Raw genomic sequence first — 21974 nt, forward strand, 5'->3', positions numbered from 1 at the left:
CCTGTGGTTTCTGTCCCTGAAATATGGCACAGAAATTTGTATCTCTTGTGGTTTCAAGCCAGGACCACGGCTGTCTCCATTATACTCAAGGATGCCCTGGGAAACACCATGGTGCTGTCATTTCATTTCCCAATATCAGTGATACATTCAAGATGCAACAAGGGCATTTCTGGGTGGCCTTGGGGCCCATCTCTTATTGACATAGCCATATCCCCTTTTACACTGATGAAGCACTTTCCTCCCATTCCACACACACAGCTATCTGATAGCCACAGTTTTGCAGAGATGAACATTAATAAAGCACTCTTATGTGTTCCCAGATGTTTCTAAGTAAGTTATTCCCCATCCCTCTCTTACATACACACTTTTACTGTGCTGGACAGCAGAACAAAAACTTAAGATAGACAGGTGCTATACGTGGAATGATGTGGCCAGTATGGGGACTACCTATATCAGTGGTTCCCAAACTTGTTCTGCTGCTTGTGCAGGGAAAGCCCCTGCCAGGCCAGGCCGGTTAGTTTACCTGCCGCGTCTGCAGTTTCAGCTGATTGCGGCTCCCACTGGCTGCGGTTCGCTGCTCCAGGCCAATGGGAGCTGCTGGAAGCAACGGCCAATACGTCCCTCAGCCCGCGCCGCTTTCAGCAGCTCCCATTGGCCTGGAGCAGCGAACCGCGGGCAGTGGGAGCCGCGATCAGCCAAACCTGCGGACTCCGCAGGTAAACAAACCAGCCCGGCCCAGCAGAGGCTTTCCCTGCACAAGCAGCGGAACAAGTTTGGGAACCACTGACCTATATGAATAAGGATTACTCACATGGGTAGGGGTTTGCAGGATTTCATATGTCCTTGGTGCTCACCATGTTTCCATTCTGAGTGGGCAGATTAAATATACATATATATGATTTCTGCTTCTTGCATTAGTTTCTGATGTTTATAACTTAAGATCAGATTGCTGCATACCTTTACTCCATACCTGACAACATCCTTATTGAATGGTAACACATGGTGGAGAATGCAGAAACAAATGTGTATATTGGACCTACAATGTTGTTGTTTAAATAACTTTTAAAACGTGGGGAGTGAAAAAATACTTTCATTCAACATTATCTAATGTCTGTCTTACCTTCCTATTGGTCCCAGATCTCCTGAATCCTGGCTGCCAGCTTCACTGGGGGTGCTCACTGATTTCGAAGAGGGAGACATAGGGGTTGGGACTAAATAATGAAAATAACAGGTATCCCATGTTAAAACATGCAGCGACTGCACTGATGAAGAGCAGTGTCAGACAAACCAAAACCAATCAACCAAATGATAGTGGATAAATGATTAGGAGAGTTTGAAATGGTGAAAGCAAATAAGGAAAGGAAAGGAAAAGAAAAGGAAAAGAGTCAAGTGAATTTTTAAATATTTTTGGAAATTTTAAAATTGTAATGAATTTAGACAGGTCTGAAAGCCAACTGTGATTCTATACATAATGGTTGTAGGGATACTTTGGACATAAAGCGACACTGCTGTTTCTTTTGCTAATTTTACATTTGAATTGTAGAAGATTTTTAAAAATCAAACCTTTTTGTTTATTTGTTAGAAATCTAAGTGAACTCTTCTGCTAAAATCAAATGGCACGAGGCAATAAAGCAATTACATTTTAATTTAAATTAAAATCTATTGAATGTGACCTGAAGTTTCTTTGTGTAAATCAGATCCAAAGTAAAAACAGAATGGGAAAATCCAACCAGGTAAAAAAGCTTCTTCCAAAAGCAATGAGAATGTATATGAATGTATTGTTGGGTTGGGTTTTTAGGTAATTTCAGTTGCAGAGTGTAACTGTTTCTGTTTGGGGGCCTGATCCCAACGTCCACTGAAGTCAGTGAAAGACTTTCATGGACTTTAGTGGGCATTTGATCAGACCCTTAGGCATTTTCCTTTACTTTCAGGGACTGGTATACTTCATGTATATATATGCAAAGACAGGTTTTTCGTATGAAGTAGAAAAGGAATAAATTCATAAGAGCTAACGCTCTTAATTGTAGAAACAATAAACACAAAAAGTAAAAAAAATCTTTTTTTAATTGGAAAGAAAGAAAGAAAGAAAGAAAGAAAGAAAGAAAGAAAGAAAGAAAGAAAGAAAGAAAGAAAGAAAGGCTGAGATTCTCCACTCCAGATTTAATGCAAATATCCTTGAAAGCAGCCACATGGAAGAAAACATAGAAGGACTTTAATGCACAGTAAATATTTCCATTTGGTTTAAATCATGTGGATTATCCTTTTACATTTAACAAAGTAAAACTTTTAACTATTTTGTTTTACCCTATAATATATAATGACAGACCTGGCAAGAGACTTGGATTTTCCATTTGGTCAAATATTTCACACATATTCTCACTAGGGATTGGCAGAGAAATGACTAGAGCATGAAAAATGAATTCATTTTCATGACAACCCCTTGGCAGGTACAGGCAGGCAGTGGTTTTGCATCTTTGGGTATGTTGACACTATGGAGCTAGGGGTGTGATTCCCAGCTCACACAGACATACTTGGGCTAGCTCTCATCGAGCTAGCATGCTAAAAATAGTACTGTAGCCAGGACAGTACAGGCAGCAGGAGCAATGGCAGAGATTAGCCATCCCGAGTAGCTACCCATGGGGTTCAGGCAGTTTTGTACGTGTCATGGCTAGCCCCATGTCGCTGCTCTCCACTGCCCATACTACCCCACCTACATTACTGTTTCTAGCACTCTAGATTGATGAGAGCTAGTGTATGTCTGCACAAGCTGGGGATCACATCTCTAGCTCCAACTGTAGATGTAACCTTAGTCTTAGGTAACCCTACAGGGAGCTGGATATTGTATGCATATCCAAAGGCAGAGGATTATAGCTGTTAATGTCTTTTGATTGAGACAAGGCGGGTGAGGTAATATCTTTTATTGGACTGACTTCGGTTGGTTCACAGGACAAACTTTCAAGCTGCACAGAGACCTTCTTCAGTCTGGGGAAGGAAATGAGGCTGTTCAAGTTAAATACAAGATGGGACAGATTGTTAAGCACAAGGGGTTCAGTGTGTTGTAGGAGACCACTCTCATCTGTTGTAGGACAATAGACGGTTAGCAGGCAGCATGGTGTGTTACAACTTGTAATGGTCCATAAAATCAGTGGCTTTGTTAAGTCTGTGGTTTTTAGGGTCCAGCAGAGTTATGACTTTAAGCTCCCTGTCTGGTCTTTTGAAGGTGTTGTGCAGGTTTCCTTTGAGGGTGAGGACTAAGAGGTCAGATATGGAGTGATCACTTTATGAAAAGTGTTTACCCAAAGATGATAGGATTTTTTTTCTTTTATCATTTTTTTTGTGTGAGTTCATTTGAGAGCATAGTGATTGTCTGGTTTCTCCCACATTGTTGTTGTTGGGGCATTTGATGCACTGGATGAGATACACTGTATGTTGTGATAGGCATGTGTAGGACCCATGGATTCTGAAAGGTGTATTGTGGGGATAGTGATCATAGTAGCAGCAGAGATATGTCTGCAGATTTTGCATCTGTTATTCTGGCAGATCTGGTGCCACTTTGAGTTGGTGCCTCCTGGTCTGTGGTGTCTCCTGATTTGTGGTGTCTTCTGATGATGAGCTTAGCAAGGTTGGGAAGTATTTGAAGACCAGAACGGGGGGTCAGGAAAGCTTGTTTTCAGGGTGTGGTCCCCATCAAGTATGAGTTGTAATTTTTTTTATCCCATAGAGGTTCCAGTGTGGGGTTGTAGGCAGTGGCGAGCTGGAGCCGGTTCACACCAGTTCGCTAGAACCGTTTGTTAAATTTAGAAGCCCTTTTAGAACCGGATGTTCCGCGAGGGACAACTGGTTGTAAAAGGGCTTCTAAATTTAACCAGCCAAAAGTGGCGCCTTAGGCGCCAACTCCAGGGGTGCTCCAGCCCTGGAGCACCCAAGGGGAAAATTTGGTGGGTGCAGAGCACCCACCAGCAGCTCCCCACCCCACCCCTGGCCCCAGCTCACCTCACCTCCACTCCAACTCCGCCTCCTCCCCTGGACGCACCGCCCCGCTCTGCTTCTCCACGCCCCCAGGCTTCCCGCAAATCAGCTGTTCGCGCGAGAAGCCAGGGCAGGCTGAGAAGCAAGCAGCAGCTTCCTGCTCAGGCCCAGGGAGGCAGAGGTGAGCTGGGGCGGGGGAGGGGCGTGAGGAGGGCCACCTGCGCCATAGCAGGTAACCCCGGGGTGGGGGGCGCAGGGGAACCGCTCCCCGCCCCAGCTCACCTCTGTCACCTTCAGCCTGAGTGTGAAGCTGCCACCTGCTTCTCAGCCCTCCCAGGCTTCCTGCCGAACAGCTGATTCACGGGAAGCCGGGGAGGGGGGCGTGGAGAAGCAGAGCGGGGCAGTGCATTCAGCGGAGAAAACGGAGCGGAGGTGAGCTGGGACCGGGGGCAGGGTGAGGAGCTGCCAGTGGGTGCTCTGCACCCACCAAATTTTCCCCTTGGGTGCTCCAACCCTGGAGCACCCAGGGAGTCGGTGCCTAAGGCACCAGTTTTGATGTGATCAGTGGGGAAGCGGTTGCTCCCCCTGCTCCCCCCCAGCTATGCTCCCCTGCCCCTAGGAGCCAGAGGGACCTGCCGGATGCTTCCTGGGAGCTGCCCCAGGTAAGCATCGCCAGGACTTCCCACCTCGCCCCCCAGCAGGTGCCTTTGGCTCTTAGGGGTGGGGTGGGCACCCACTACAGTGGCTCACGAGACCCTCCTGCCCAGTTCTGGGGGCAGTAAGGGGGCAGGAGAGGGGGGTGGATGGGGCAGGGATCCTGGGGGGGCATCAAGGAACGAGGGGGGGTTGGATGGGGCAGGAGTCCCGGAGGGTGGGGGTGGGCAATGACCCCCTCGTGGAGTGAGGAGGGAATCCGTTGTTAAGATTTTGGCAGCTCATCTCTGGTCGTCGGTGACATCTATGGGTGTAAGGTCGGTGGTGGTGGGGGGGGAGGGGGTTTCCCCTGTGGTGAAGAAGGTTCTCCCAGGATATTTCAGTGGCCCAATACATTACATGACCTACTTCTCTGGTGGAATGTCCTTGTTTGGTGAAGGCAGTTTTGAGTGTCTTAAGGTTTATCACAGACTTTCTCTCCGGAGCATATTCTATGGTATCTGAGTGACTGGCAGTAGATACATTTCTTGGTGCGTCTGGGGTGGTTACTGTATCTCTGGAAGTGAGCTTGATGATCTGTGGGTTTATTATATAATACATGTCTGTTAGAGTCCATTGTTGAAGCTAATCATGGTGTCCAGGAAGCTGATGCTGGTGTGGGAGTGTTCTAGAAAGAGTTTAATGGATGGGTGGTGATAGTTGAAGTTGTGGTGGAAATCTATGAGGGAGTTTAGGTCATTTGTCCAGAGGATGAAAATATCATTGATGTATCTCAGTCATATAATTGGTTTCATGGTGTATTTTTCCAGAAATTTTTCATTGCGGGGGCTTATGAAGAGATTTTGATTGCCAATTTATTTGGGGGGAAAGGAAATGCTATTGTTTAACAAGAATTAATAATTTTATATCTTAAATTAAGGTTCTCTGGATAGTGTCATAGTGCAAATTATTAATTCAGAATAGGAAGTTGAACTACTCTGCAATGGTTTTACGTGTGTTTCGTTGTTGGGTTTAGTGTGTGGTTGCTGGGTGGTGCTAGTGGCCTGTGATATACAGGGGGTGAGAACAGATGATCTAGTGGTCTCTTCTGGCCTTAAACTCTATGACTCTATGTGCAATAGACAGGACATAATAATTTTGGGGCTTCTTAGTAGATAAATATTTATATTTTGTGATTTTTCTCTATTAAAATTACTGTTGATTTGATTTTATAATATCTCTATATAATGTACAAAATAAGTTAAAATAACCTAACAATGAATTGTCAGACAATTCTTTCAGGATCTGATACCTCATTGCTGGAATTAAAGCATCATAATTTATTAAAATAGGGACACAAATCTAAGTTTTAGTTGCTTTCATTTAGGAACTGAGGCCACAGGTCAAAAGAGTTCCCCCTATTCAGGACAGCACATAAGAATGTGCTAAGTGCTTTCCTGAATCAGGGCCTGAATGCTTTGTTGAGCTTTTGGGTGCTCCTGAATATTGCAGGCAGCAGTATAAGGGGTGGAATCCTAGCCTCATTGAAATAAATGGGAAAACTCCTTCTCATTAATTTCAGTGGGGACATGATTTCATCCAGGATATTTAAGACACTTTTAAATAAGAGGGAGAGAGAAACAAATGAAAAACAGGCAAAATAATTTCTCACATTTGGGCTCACACATTGAGCAACACACAGAATAAAACACTGCATGCAAGACATGGCAACATAAATAGATTTGATAATGAAACCTATATTATAAAATCATTTCATGTGTATTTAAGGTGAGGAATCTAGGGTTTAAGAACTAAACAACCAAAAACAGAAAAGCAATCAAAGCAACAAATAAACTATATAAAACAATCTAAAATAATAATTTGACCATAAGTCTGTTAATATTTGGATATTTTCCTTTCTAATTCTCTTCAGTTTTGCTTGTTTAAAATTATTTCACATAATAAGAAGATATTTCTTCCACAGATATTTTCCTTCTTGGAGTGTAAAAATGATAAAACTGTATTTATGTCCAATAATTGGTACTAATGAAATATAATATTAATATCATTGGGTGGAAAGATAGGAGAGAATATAAATAGAGAAGCAACCAAAGAAATCAAACATGGTTTAGAATTGAGTTTATGAGGAGTACTCTCAGAAATAAAGCTGATGGTCTGCAATGGCAAGTGCTGTAAATGCTATGAACTGGCATATATGAGAGATATGATATGAACGGTTTCCAAGCAGAAGAGTTCACTTCAGTGATACAGCCAAATAACACAAAAGCAAAGCATGCTTTTAATAAAAAGAATGCATTAATTGTGTAATAGCCACATGTTTACAACGTGCTCATCTAAGTACCTAGAGGTGGTTCTGGGGATATACCAATGCTCTGTAATAAAGCCTCTGTCTCCCTTCTTTTGCGATCTAGATCCGAATCTTCCTGAACTGGCTCTTTCTTTTGCTGTTGATCAGCCTGAATGAAAGATAATATACAATTAGCTTGAATGACATACAATGAGACTTCTTGATTAAGTGGGAGGAAAACATATGCACCATGGTTCCTGGGCTATTATGGAGTACTGTGACAGCCATGAAGATACACTTGGGCAGCTCATTTATACTGGATTTATAATAGGAGGACTTTGCCAGTGTTTGAGATTGGATTGAGCCAAAGGGATGTTTGCAGGAACCAGTACAGATTTATGTGGAATATTTCTTAAACTATGATTCAAATCTTTTCCCTATTACTTGTCAGATGCCATTGTACTGTAGAATGTTGGGCGGTTAAGAGAGACTTTTGATCTCGATTCTTCATAAGAAGGCTGACATGTTACAAGTAGAGACAGTCATACTGAATTAGCCCTGGTCTACACTACAGAATGACTTCAGTATAACTATGTTGCTCAGGAATGTGAATAATCCACACCCCTGAGCAACATAGTTACACCAACCTAAGCGCTGGTGTGGACAGTGCTACGTCAGTGGGACAGCTTCTCCCACCAACATAGCTACTGCCTCCCATAGAGGTGGAGTTATTAAGCCAACAAGAGAGCTCTCTCCTGTCGGCTTAAAGCATCTTCACCAGAAGCACTACAGCAGCACAGCTTTATCAGTGCAGCTGCGCTAATGCAAGTTTTTACTATAGACAAGTCCTTAGCTAAAATATGTACTGACCCTGACACACTTGAAAGTAATAAATAAATATGGCCGTGATTCTGTTCCTACTGAATTCAATGGGAAAACTTCCACTGACGGCAATGCTCCAGGAATAGGGCCTACGTAAGGCCCTATGTTCTCCTTCCATGGGGAAAAAACAATAGAAAGGGGAACAAGGGTTCATAACTCTTCAAGATCTGAGATAGAGTCCATGGAATGCCCCCCTACAAACACACACACACAAGCCTCACTAGGGGAAAGAGCGGGAGAGAGGCAAGAGGTGTGGTTTTGAAACCTCCTGGTTCCTGATGTCTGCAAGAAGACATACAATCCATTGGCTTGCTCCCTTCTTTCCCCATGTCTCTCTTAACTGGATGTTAATTAATACACTGTATTTAAAACATCTTATGAAGTGGAGTAATGTGGCTCTTCTTCCTTTCCCCTCCCAAACTGACTTTATGGACTGTTTATTTGTACAAAACTGTATAAAATGAAAAAATATTGAGACAACATGAATTGGAACTTTGATTTCTTGTATCGCATCAGATTCTATAGTAATTCTATGAAACACATGAACGATATTAAGGTGTCAGTTTAAAAGGAAACCAGATATTAGTAAGGGATAACAGGTGCTGTAAACTACAGTAAGTGTTGACATTTAAAGGAAAAGAAACATAATCACTTGTTTGTAATGTAATGCTTTTCTGACTTTGCATGAAAATGAATATCCTTTCCCTGTCAATTCTCACCTCTAAGTGACTGAATAAAAAGAAGTACAAAGCCCTTAATGAAAAACCTAATGCATATTGTCAAAGACAAATAAACTAATATGTCAATGAAACTTTAATAAAGCCGAAAGACGCACTGATGCCAGGAGGCTAAAATGCAATTGCAATTATGTTTACTTTAGTGAAGAATCATCACTGTATATCTGTTACCTTAGCCAGCAATCAAGCCAGTCTTAAGAGTAAAAAAACAAAACAAAAAAAACCCCAAAACACTTATTTAGGTTGCAATGGGTCAAAAAAAAATGAACCCCTCTCTCCCCACTAAAGGAATTCCCAGAAGAAAGCATTGGGGCAAATCTTATTCCTTTCTACATACCCATGCTCTCCGAACTGTTCTCTGTTAATAACTTGTGTATTCTGAAGATGATTTTTATTTCAAACTTTCGTGGCTGAACGTAAGCATTTTTATTTTAGGCTTAAAGCTGCTGTGGTTATGAGGATCACTTCCTATATGACACCTGCCCTATGTAAACCATATTTGGAAGCTAAACCTTGGACCTTTCTGTAGGCTTCTGACATTTTAATGAGTTTGTGCATATTTACCTCTTTCTTTTTCCTTTCTTCTTCCTTCCGTTTCTTCTCCTCTCTTATTTGTGCTAAGCGCTGTTTTTTGCGCTCGAGCTCAGCTTTTAAGTCACTTTTGTCTGACATTTTGACTCTGTTGAAAAATAAAATAAAGTTATGAAAACTGAGAAAAATGGACAGAATTAAACATTTTTTCTGTTTACTGAAAAATGTTACTTGATTGCATCAAAAATAATATTTGATATTATTGTAAATGTATAGTTACATAAGCATTGATCCTTAGTACTACGGTGTAATATGGAAAATAATCTTTGTTAGACAACTTCCCATTTTAAGAGATCACCTCAAAATATCCCTGTGACACGGTATAGCTACCCCACCCTGGCATCGCAAGGGTTAATTGTGCATTGCAGGCTGAGGAAGCCATGCCCCTTCATCTCTGCTGGTCATGCTCAGCCTGGAGGCAAGATATAAAAGGCAGCAGCTTAGCTCAGTGTGGGCAGGCTGCTGAAGAGAGAGGATACAGATACAGAGGATACAGACTGCAGGCTCTCTCCAAGGAGCTGCTACAGGCCCAGAGCCAAGGCACACAAAGCACCAGACGGATTCCAGGCTGCCTGATGAACCCAGAGAGGAGGCCGTGCCATCAGGAGCTACGCTGCCTGAGGACCCCAGAGACCTCGTGGACCATCACTGGCAAAGGCAGGGTAGGAAGCAGCCCAAGGGACTTAGATTTTGTTCTGGTGGGTGAACCAGAGAACCAGTCAGTGTGTTTCGGGAGGATACTTGATGGTGAGTAACCCCACCACTGCCAGGGCCCTGGGCTGGGGCTCGGAGGAGCAGGGAGGGCCCAAGTCCCCCTACCTTGGGTGCCACACACCCGTGAGTGGTGCCCACTTTCCCAATTGGCCACACAATCCCACAGAGGTGTGTGACTTTATTGACTCCAGCCATTAGGCCACACTGCCCAGAGTGAAAGGGCCGCTCTATTGACTCTGGCCACTAGGCTGTACTACCACATTTTAGAGTAAGGGTCATCAGCATAGGCCCTAACTGGCTGCGGTACAGCCTCTTCCCTTTCTTTTGACCACACATGACCCGACACCCCATGACGGGGTATACTTACCACGTGACACTGCCACAAACGTTGCATAAAACTAACTTTAGTACGATGTACTAATGACCTTTATTAGAAGGTCACCTTTGTGAAGCAACTGCTTTTTGTCTGTCCTTTAAATGGATGCTTTAAGGCCTGAAACTCCCACTGTTTTCAATAAACTTTGGATTAGACACCAGGAGCTCAATCATCTTCCCACAGACCCCTGTTGTAAATTTCATACTTTGGTGCAAGATCAGGCTCTAAATCATAATGTCGACCTTATTACTTTTGTGTCTATTTTTATATCCTGAGGGCTAAATTGTCATCTCCCCTCCGTGCCAGGTAGCCAGACTGGGCACCAAGGATTTGCCGGGGGTGGAGAGGAAAGCGAATCTTCTCCTGAGTGAAGTAATTGCCCTTCTCGCAGGATGAAATTCACTCCCCCTTCTAAGGATTCATGCAGAGTCTTTGTAGCAAATAAGATCTCAGTGTTTTAAACAGTCACAAGTCTCTGCAGTTGTCTGAGTGTGCCCTCAAAATCAGTATTATGTTTGTTTATTTTACAGATAGGTGACCTGCAGCACAGAGGGGTGATGTGACTGTTCAAGATCATATGAAGCAGGTATCTCTCTCAAAAGACTAACTCACGCCAGACCTGTGCTCTAGCCATTAAACCATACTGTTACTTCACAAATCATTGACTTAACTTGCAGATTATTTACTCAGTCTGTAACATCAGCTTCAGAACCATTATGTACTATCATGTAATGGCATCAATAGGGATTTATTTGCTCAATAGTACTTTACATAAAGATTCCTTCAGAGACACTAGTACAGAGTCTAATGTAAAGAGCTAATTACATCCCTTTGTATTTCTATTTCATACCTCACTGACCACATACACATTACAGTTCAGAATCAATCTGGTCAATGCAAATGACATGTACATGCTACAGAGTCTGATGCATTGCATGGGAAATTTCAATTGGTGATTCTCCATTGATACTAATGACAGCTATATATAAATCAGTATCTGCATTGACAGGAGATCACCTGTAAATCTCCATGCTGACAATTCAAACTATTAAATTCTTGTCCTGTCACAATTTTTTCCCCTCAAAACAAGTAAAAATAGTCCATGATATAGCAGGTACTGACAGCAAAATCTCCTCTGCATCCCAAATAAATAATTGAAATTCTTATGTTGCCCTTGAAGATATTTTTGGTTATGGAGCAGCGGAGACAGAGAAATCCAGAGAAATATGGAGTTAATGGGTAAACACTCAACAAATCTATAGCAGTAGCAGAAAGAGCAGGATCAAGAGCATCTGCCTCAGCACAAACTGAGCAGTATATGGCAAGTCATGCAAGTTAATGCTCCTCAGGCTGAACTCCTACACCAGCACAAACACACCAGCAGTTAAACTCCTCTTTGTCCAAGCCATATTTCAACACAGAATGTAGGGCTGAACTTTGTGGGCTGCATCATGGCACTGTAGGTTTCAGGATTCTCAGGGTTCCCAGAGCCTACAGTGGTTTCCTGCTGTTCCTCAGACGTTCTTGTCAACTGCTGGAAATGGTCCAGCTTGATTATCGCTACAAAAGGTTCCCCCGCCCCGCTCTCCTGCAGGTAATAGCTCACCTTTCCTGATCACTCTCGTTACAGTGTGTATGGTAACACCCATTGTTTCATGTTCTCTGTGTATATAAATCTCCGCACTGAATGCATCCGATGAAGTGAACTGTACCTCACAAAAGCTTATGCTCAAATAAATTTGTTAGTCTCTAAGGTGCCACAAGTCCTCCTTTTCTTTTTGCGGATGCAGACTAACATGGCTGCTACTCTGAAACCTATCAGCTCAGTGTAAATGTAGAAAACAACAGTGAAAATATGACTATAGAAGATTCAATTAGCTAACGAGTTCAGCCCCATCTGGCTGCATAATTCTACACATGGCCATATTTTTTGATAGCCAGCTGGATTACTCCTTCTGTCCTGGCTCCATTCATAAACATAAATGCATTGTTCATTGTTTTCAGTTTGAGGAAAAAGAAAACAAAACAGCGAGAACAAGAGTAGTCCACATAAATAGCACAAAGCAATATTACCTTAAGCAACAATAATATTTTCTGGGTGCCAATGAACCATATGATCAGTCAATATAAAAGATAGGGTATTCTGAACAGGCAAATTATTAGAAAAAAATATGGACTTTTTAATGATAATATCAGTATTACTCTGCCTTTAAAATCGGTGTTGGATTTGTGGGCCTTGCAATGATATGGTCTAAATCCTATTTGAAGTCATTTTCCTAATCTGTTGCATACATTTGAATGCTGATTATAGAGTTTCCCTCAGGAGCTCTTAGGACTAGATAAAGCTTTTTGCATCCTTTTAGTTCTGCAGTTTGGCAACAGGGAGTGGGATCCTATTTCTATGCAGAAAATATGCAAATTTGTTTTAAGGCTGATGACAGAAACCCTGAGGGCTTAACTTCCCTTCCAAGCTGTTTTTCAGATATCAGTTGAATAGGTTTCCAAAAGCTGGTTCTTTTAATATCAGGAAATCAAAATTGCTTTTTCCATGATCTGACTATCAGCTATTTAATCTTCCACCTGTTCCTTTATAACACTGCAAACCTCTCATTAAGAGTCATAAAGTTCTATTACATTTGTGTCTTTTTTAACACAGTGAAACTCATATATAGCAAAGATAATGCATTAAATTTCATTTGAGGAATGCTGCAAGAAGTCCTGCATTTCCCTCTTTAAATGATACAAGAGACTGAAACATTTATCTCTAGTTGCTGTCTTCCTATGCATATTACTGTAATTCTTTGATCTTCCAACTAGCTTACCAGGCTTCAAATGGCCAAGAAGTCTGCAGCTAGGATTTTAGAGCAAATCAAAAAGTCAGATTCCATTACCCCCTTGTTAGAACATCTGAGCCAGCCAGCAGACTAAGATGCAGCATTATGCTGGTATTGAATATATTGCACTTTTTTAATCATTGTATGTGACACCAATTATTTAGTTGACATTGTTTATTAGATCTGTGAATAGAAAATTTCCCATATTGGCTATTCCATGTGTCAAATGCATTACTATAGGAAAGTTGTTTTAAAATGTATTTGCTTTTGAAATTCCCAACTATGCAGCGTGCCAGCACACGGCCTATGTACTGCTTATATCCCAACAGTGCACAGGAGCTTGCAGCTGGCTTTAGAGCTGTTGGTTCCATATCCATCTCAGGTACTTCCAAGGCTCCCATCAAGCCTCCCTGCCCACGTGTGGATGTACTCGTAGTGACTTGCCCAAGGACACAAGGAGCCTGTGGTAGAGCAGGGAATTGAACATGTGTGATCATGTGTGGAAGATAAGATTGTTATGTATTCTTTGTCAACTTTTTCTTCTCCAGCTGTAATGTTTCCTGTTTCTTTTATTATTTAGTTGCAAAAATGCAGTGCAAAAGGATTGCTTTTAGTTATGATTGGGGATGGACGTGATTAGGGTTCTGGACCTTTTCATAGCCTGACTCCACATTCAGTCACTTGTTAATGGGTCTCATTAGATGTGCCACAGTCTTCTGTGCTATTTCCCATGGTGCTTCAACTGAGGCATCACAGAAATTGGCACTACAGCATAAGGGGCTCTCCTGGCATCTGAGAAGAACCTACTGCAAGTAAATAAGCCAATCTAATTCAATGAGATATTAGAGATGGGAAATGGGCTCACAAAATAACATCCGGTCCACAGGTTGGGAACCCCTGGACTAGAGGACCAGCCCTATAGTCTGGGAACTCATTTCTTTTGTGTTCATTATCTGTGTGTTTTTCATCTCAATATTTGTTTTTGATTCACCATTTCCTTTTACGGCATGTGTGATTCTAGTCTATTCTACATAGATTCTTATACCACCCTCATCACAGTAGTAACTGAATACCTTCCAGTACTGTACAAAGAGACAAGACTAACATCTGCCATGTGAGGTAATTTATTTCTTTGTTACTCCATCTGCACTGTCACAGTTTCAGGGAAATGGAATCTGTATTCCCTTTCCAAGGTCCCTCGAGGGCACACACTTAAGATTTCTAGCTCCTAGCCATCACCTTTCTTGCGTGGAGACCCACATCTCTCTCTCTCTCCTGACCAGGGAGTTTAAGGCTGCACAGCCCCCTGCCTTACACTGTGATATCCCCAGCAAACCAATCTGCCTAAAGGCCAGTGCCTCTGCTGTGCTTTCTCTCTGCGAACTATGAACAGCATATTGCCAGGAGTTAGGTTACCACCACTTTCTAAGCAAGCACATTTACTTTTAAGGTAAAAGCATTACAGAGAAAATGTATAAATACAATAAAAATTCCTATCCACATGCTAAAAGCTTACCAGAGGTTACACATCAGTCTTATGGAGCCCTCGCAAACCAAAGTCCTTCCAGTCCTTCCACAAGGGTTAGAGCCCTTGGACAGAAGGTCCTGTCTATTTGCTGGACCAGAAAGAAGTCCAAGTCAGTTTACATGCAGCCTTTTTAAGCTAAAAGCCTTTTCAATGTCTGTTAGTCTCTGGAAAATCCAGCGCAGGGGGTGGTCCCTCTCTGGAGTAGTTACAACCTGAGTAATTTACCTTATTCACTCCCGAATGTTCATAGTTCCTGGTAGAGCTGTGGCAACCTTCCTCCCCTGGAGTTGCATACAATCCCAGTCCACAGTGATACATAAACCGTTCATAAATTTATACAATATGGCCCCCAAAGACATTACATGTGATTACAATATCCATCACACACCATCTTAGTTTGCTACTTTCCTATCAAACTGTGGTTGAAGGCCCGACATTAACAAAAGCCCAGAAAATGGATATGCTCCATTTGACTCCAGTTCCTGTATCTACTAAGTAAAGAATCTTCACATTCCTAACCTAATCCCAAGGAAGACAAATGCTAGGCAAACAGTTGATAAAGAACAAGGTGCAGGCTGACATATTTTTCCTTTAAGGGCTTACACCAGAAATGCTTTTTGAGAACTTATGTCACAACTGGGGCCTGGGCAGTCTGAACAAGTGGTCAGAGCAGGAATCAGGCTGGGTTACATACCAGAATGTCAGAGTCCAAGGCAAGCCTGAGGGCAAAACCAAGTCAGGCACGGTCAAGTTACCAGCACAGTAGCAAGAGCAGGTATTGTAGGGGAAGCTGTCCAAAGCAGGGAGACTCCAACTGCATGGACAACTTCCTGTTCTTGTGCTGGGTTTATGTAAAAGCTGTGAACATATCAGGACCCCCAGAGTTTTACTAATCAGATTCCAGGACTGGAGTCCTCTGTCAGGGTTCTGTTTTTATTCTGGCAACTGCCAGCAGGTCACTGGGTGCAAGTTGGAAAGTATTAGTGCCTAAGAGCCCTGCAGAGATGGGTTTAAGCCCTATGGTCTCTGACATCATCCCCTCCCCAAGGGATGCCTTCAGGGTGACATAGACCAGGCTTTTGGGGGGGGGGGATTCCTATGGAAAGCCCACACAAGTGCAGGAGTATGTACATTTTCTGCAGGCTCCCAGGTGCATTCCTCAGGATCATACTCATCCCAATCAACAAGGTACCAGAGCCTGCCATATTTTGTTTAGAGTCCCGGATCTCATGAACTACATATTTTTTGTGGCACTGTACCTGTACCAGTGGAGGAGGTGGTTGGGTCCTGGGAGAGAGAGAGTTTTCTGTGTAGGGTTTCCAAAGTGATATATGAAACACTGGGTTAATCTTGGAATTCAAAAAGTGATTGGATTAGCCTGTCACAGGATCTTAAAAGGGCCAAGAAACCGAAAGTCCAGCTTGCAAGCAGGTCTATCTGTGTGGAGATGATCTGTAAAGAGCCATACCTTTTGTTCCACTGCATAGGTGGGGCCTTGCTGTCGATTCTGGTCCGCATACTGCTTATAGTTTGCTCTTGCCTCTGCCAGGTGCTTCTTCACTTCTTCCTAAGCCTGATAAATCCGCTGCACCAGGTCTGAGGCGGCCAGGTTGGAATTGCAGGTGGAATCAACCCATAATTGGAAAAAAGAGGGGCTTTGACATATAGACAGAAAGTCTGCATTGTTGTAGGCAAACTCTGCATAAGGTAGAAGTGAGGACCAATTTTCCTCCTGATGATTAATGTAGCATCGCAGATGCTGCTTGAGAATCTAGCTGGCCTTGTCTGCCTGGCCATTGGACTGAGGTGATGAGTGGAGGAAAGACATGTGGAGACTCCCACAAAGTGCAGGGCTTTGTGCCAGAACCAGGCCATGAACTGAGACCCCCGATCAGAGGTGATGAATTCTGGAAGGTCAGAAGTGAACTACTTGGCTAATCCACACCTGGGCTGTCTCTGCAGCAGAGGGGAGGCCTGTGCAAGGGATAAGTAGGTCATTTGGGTAAAGTGGTCCACAACCATCAAAACTGTCATAAATTTGTTGGACTCTGGTCATTACAATCTTTCTAATTTTGCCCTTACATGCTTACAATAAAATCTACAGTAATGGCTGCCCAGTGTCAAGATGGGGTGTCCAAAAGCAGAATGAGATTACTGGGCTTCTAGCTTGGGGTCTTGGCACAGGCATAAACATTGCAGGAGGTAATTAATATGGTCAGCCACATCCAGGGCCACCAAAAGAAGTGGGATATTAGTTTTTGGATATTGAAGTACCCCAACTGTCCCGCTAGGGGAAAATCGTGGCATAGTTGTAGAACTGCGAGCCTTGCAGGTCCTGGGGGCACACAGATGTGGTCCCTTACATACATGATCCCTTCCCGGGAGTCATATGGTTGCCTACCAATAATAGCTTGTTTATCAGGCAGAATTTCTGAAGCAGAGGCAGAACGTATCAATCTGTGTATATCCTGGTGATGAGCTGCACTGAGAAACTTACGGTATGAGAGAATGAGGATTGGTTCCTGGCTGGGGGTCTCATGGATTGATACTGTATATTCAGGACAGGGAGTCCACCTTACCATTTTTTCATCCGGGGTGGTATATGATAATGAAATTGAATTGTGAGAAAAATAGGGCCCCCTGAAGCAGCAATTGGTTTAAAGATTTTGCCCTACATAGGTATTCCAGGTTTTCATGGTCAGCGAATACCTGGACTGGGTGATGAGCTCATTCCAGGTAATTTCACCGTTCTAAAGAGAGAGTTTTTATCATCAGGAATTCCTTGTCAAGTATTTTGTAGTTCAGCTTTGAGGTCGTCAGATTCCTCGAGTAATAAGTGCACGGGAGCAATACTTGTTTGAGACCAAGTTGCTGGGAGAGGACGGCCCCAATCACCACAATGGAGGCATCAGCTACTACTAGTGAAGGCTTGTATGACATCATGTGAGGCAATATGGGTCCCGTAGTAAAAGATACCTGCCCCACCCCTGCCAGCAGCAACATTGACTGCCCTGCCTACGCAATGTTGAGTGACCTCTTTGCAGTGCCAGGGCATTGAGGTTCCCTTGGGATCATATCCAAAAGTAGTCAGCAGTCAAAAGGAACTGCACCTACCATATAAACCTCCTGCATTATAAGTTCTTGACATTAATCAAATAAGACCAATACTATTGTAAACTGACTGGTGTGTGTGCATGTGTTTGCCTGAGTCCTAGTTCAGTGCCCTGTCCACAAAAACCATCTTTCTTCAACTGGATATCTGAAAAACAGATAGATTCCAGTTACATGGACAACTTTCTGTTCCTGTGCTGGGTTTACACAGAAGATGTGAATCAATCAGGACCCCCAGCATTTTGCCAATCAGATTCCAGGACTGGAGTCCTGTGTCAGGGTTCAGCTTCTATTTTGGAAACTGCTAGGAGGTCACTGGATGGCAGGTTGGAACTTACTAGCACGTAAGAGCCCTGCACAGCCATGTTCAAGATGTGTGTTCTCTGACAACTTATTAGAGTTTGATTTAAGGATATTTACTTTATATTGTGACACGTTGACAATTTGTGTTTTACTGGTTATAAAGTTTTAACTTTTGAATCCTTGTTTCTACTGTCATTAAATAATCATCATTTGACCCTCCTTATTTTCTGACCCCTCCCCTACTATTTACTGCAACTGTGAAAATTTAAATTGATAACAATAAAAATGCTTACATATAAACACTGATGTTATCCATTGAAACTATTAAAAAAAGAATTCTGCCAAACCTAATGATATCAAATAACAAGCACAACAACAGTGGCAAACATTCCAACAACCTCTGTTTCTGATCTGTGATTTATAGTAGGTACGATGAAATCATAGGAAAAGTTTGTATTTTTACAAAAAGCATGTCTTATTTCAGGAACATAAGAATGGCCATACTGGGTCAGACCAATGGTCCATTTAGCCCTGTATCCTGTCTTCCAACAGTGGCCAATGCCAGGTGCCCCAGAGGGAATGAACAGAACAGGTAATCATCAAGTGATCAATCCTCTGTTGCCCATTCCCAGCTTCTAGCAAACAGAGGCTAGAGACACCATCCCTGCCCATACTGGCTAATAGCCATTTATGGACTTATCTGCCATGAAGTTATCTAGTTCTTCTTTGAACCCTGTTATAGTCTTGGCCCTCGCAACATCCTCTAGCAAAGAGTTCCACAGGTTGACTGTGCCAAGGGTAAAGAAATACTTCCTTTTGTTTGTTTTTAACCTGGTGCCTATTAATTTCATTTGGTGACCCCTAATTCTTGTGCTATGAGAAGGAGTAAATAACACTTCCTTATTTACTTTCTCCACACCAGTCATGATTATATCCCCCCTTTAATCATTTATTTTCCAAGATGAAAAGTCCCAGTCCTATTAATCTCTCCTCATCTGGAAGCAGTTCCATATCCCTAATAATTTTTGTTGCCCAAATGAGAAAAATTAGGTCTCAAAAAATGATGCCGATTGATTGGTACATAGAAATGGGAGACCAGGTTTTGACTTCAGCTATACCAATGTAATCCCATTGACTTCACTGACTGTAATCCCATTGACTTCACTCATTTGCATTCATGTGAGATTCAGGAAAGAACTCCGTTTAGTTGAAAGATTACAAAAACAATACTGAGGGGATTTTGTCCTTATTCTTTTATCTGTGAGATTAATACTAATATGTGGATTATAATTATACATAATAGTTCTGTTTTCAGTGATTTACCTTGTTGGTGGCATGCAGAATTTCTTTCTATATTTGCTTTCTTCTCTGTCTTCATATGCATTTTATATAATACAAATATTTTAAATAAGAAAAAAATCATCACACAGCTATAGTAAACTGTAAAGAAAGGATCACTTATAAGATCATGTCTACACTACCACTTTTGCTGGTATAATTTATGTCACTCAGGGATGTGAAAAAACCACCCCTCTGAGTGACATAAGTTACACCAACAGAAAGCGCTGGTGTGGACAGCGCTATGTCGATGGGAGAGCTTCTCCCGCTGACATAGCAACCGCCTCTCATGGAGGTGGTTTTATTATGTCAATGGCAGAGTTCTCTCCTGTCAGCATAGCAGGGCTACATGAGCAATCTTACAGTGGTGCAGTTGCCGCTGTAAGCTCACTAGTGTAGACATGGCCCAAGACTCAAAGGGCATTAGCTAAAAGACTGCAATGTTTCTGTCATTTTAGCCTTTGTCAGTTACAGGAAATACAATTATCCTTCTCTTTTCAGTTCTTCTGTGCTTGGACTGGTGAGATAAAACTAAATGGGCTTTAATTTATAATTACCAGGCATAAATGGTAAATATAAAATAATACAGAATTTACAAAACATATTTCAAGACATTTGAACAGGCCAAATAAGGGTGAAAAAAATAGACTCTCTTCTGTTTTCTCACTATTAAAGTAATCAACTTTCCCCAAAGAAGAAAATACTGCGGGAAATAATGGGACAGTTTTCCCATGGGCTTTCTCAGCAGAAATGCAGAATGGCATCACTGTTTTTTTGTCTTCATTACAATACCTTCTGATCCCATCAGCACATTTTTTTATTATTATTCTGGAGATAGTGAAAGGCAGGGATACAACATTCACAGCCTTTGCCAAGTGCAGCAGATTATGCACTTGAATAGATAATTGCACGCTTGGGGATATGATTAGGTCAAATTTCTCATTTAATTCCAAAAGGTTAAAGATTTTTAAGCTACTCTGTTAATAGTCCAAGCATTGCATATAACACTAACAACTTTTTCTTTAGGTTGGTTGTTGTTAGTGGTATTTTTGTCCATGTGCAGTATGAGATGAATGGGTTGACAGTCTGTGAACAAATCATTAGTACTCACAGTAAAAACCAAATTACAATATATTTACTCACACTGAGTAGTCCCTTACTCCACAAGTAGCCTGATTGACTTTAATGGGACTACTCATGGTAGGTGGTATTATTGCACATGACTCAGGACATCACACTCTGGCCCTTAGTAGTAATTCTGATATCCTATCTCTGGAAAGCAATATTTTTATATTATCAGAATAACATAACAACATTTTGCACAACTTAATCCCCACATACTTGGGGCCCAATACTACAAATGTCTAAACACATGAGTAATTTTATTCATAAAAGTACTCCCATAAAACTAAATGAAGCAACCATGCATGGATAAAGTTTGCAGGATCAGGGCCTTAAAGTGTAAGTGTAAATTTTGTAGTAAGTTCTCTTAGTATGTAACATTTTCTTAAAGATTTGGGAGAGTTACTTTGGGTTTACATAGTTGCAATACGGTTTTGAAACTCCTGTATATAATTTTTTAAATTGGATCTGTATGCATTTTTAATTCCCAGATCACACAGATTTTGTACACTTAGACATCCAGAAACTTTTTTTTCTCTCCAACATTTGAAGTGTTTTATCTGTCTATCTCTAAATGTAGTTGGATAAATAAATGGGCCTCTTTTTTCCATCTAAATCCTTAATTTTAGGGTTATATTAAAAATAGTTTTTGGTTCAGCACCAGCCAAATGTGCAACTGAAACCAAATTGACTGAATAAAAAATCAACATCCCATGTAACTTTGAACACATCAAGAAATTAAAATGATGGCTCTTTTACATTGCTTTTGGACAAACTAACACAGATTATCTGAGAAGTTCCTGGAATGAACTGGAGACAATTTTTTATTTCAGAAGGTGGAGAAAGCACGTAGAGGAGAGGCTGTTCTAGATTTGATTTTGACAAATAGGGAGGAACTGGTTGAGAATTTAAAAGTGGAAAGCAGCTTGGGTGAACATGATCATGAAATGACAGAGTTCGTGATTCTAAGGAATGGTAGGAGAGAAAAACAGAAGAATAAAGAAAATGGATTTCAAGAAGGAAGATTTTAGCAAATTCAGGAAGTTGGTAGTAAGATCCCATGGGAAGCAAGTCTCAGCGGAAAAACAATTTAAGACAGTTGGCAGTTTTTCAGAAAGACATTATTAAGAGCAAACTATCCGACTGCATAGGAGAGCTAGGAAGTATGGAAGAGACTACCCTGGCTCAACCAGGAGATCTTCAATGATCTGAACTCAAAAAAAGAGTCTTACAAAAAGTGGAAACTAGGTCAAATTATGAAGAATGAATATAAACAAACAACACAAGCATGTAGGGACAAAATTAGAAATGTCAGGGCACAAAATGAGAATAATCAATGGGGCGGAGGGGGGGAGACAGGGACAATAACAGAAAATATGGAAATGGCAGAAGTGCTAAACGAATTTTTTGTTTCAGTTTTCACCAAAAAGATTAGTAGCAATTGGACGTTTAATCTAGTGAACATCAGTGAAAATGAGGTAGGATCTGAGGCTAAAATAGGGAAAGAACAAGTTAAGAATTACTTAGA

General features: G+C 41.7%; 1 protein-coding gene and 1 long non-coding RNA gene across 7 annotated transcripts in view; one reads left to right on the forward strand and one right to left on the reverse strand.

Annotated features, from left to right (window-relative positions):
- The window catches only part of DYNC1I1 (dynein cytoplasmic 1 intermediate chain 1), a 267273-nt gene that overhangs the window by 238032 nt on the left and 7267 nt on the right, over nt 1–21974 (reverse strand). For 2 of the 6 annotated variants that reach the window (XM_038391986.2, XM_043509264.1), the window contains exons 2-4: nt 9094–9208; nt 6965–7079; nt 1121–1262 (exon numbers count right to left, since the gene is read on the reverse strand). In XM_038391986.2, coding sequence (XP_038247914.1) covers nt 1121–1262; nt 6965–7079; nt 9094–9201 — 365 coding nt within the window. In that variant the 5' untranslated portion in view covers nt 9202–9208. The remainder of the gene's footprint in view (nt 1–1120; nt 1263–6964; nt 7080–9093; nt 9209–21974) is intronic. The other 4 variants (XM_038391988.2, XM_043509265.1, XM_043509266.1 and 1 more) reach the window with 2 other exon arrangements.
- Nucleotides 9573–11005, forward strand: LOC122459000. Its single transcript, XR_006279405.1, has 2 exons — nt 9573–9867; nt 10741–11005. It is a non-coding gene; the product is annotated as an uncharacterized LOC122459000 (long non-coding RNA).

The sequence above is a fragment of the Dermochelys coriacea genome, chromosome 2 (genome assembly GCF_009764565.3).
Source record: "Dermochelys coriacea isolate rDerCor1 chromosome 2, rDerCor1.pri.v4, whole genome shotgun sequence".
Lineage (NCBI taxonomy): Eukaryota > Metazoa > Chordata > Testudines > Dermochelyidae > Dermochelys > Dermochelys coriacea.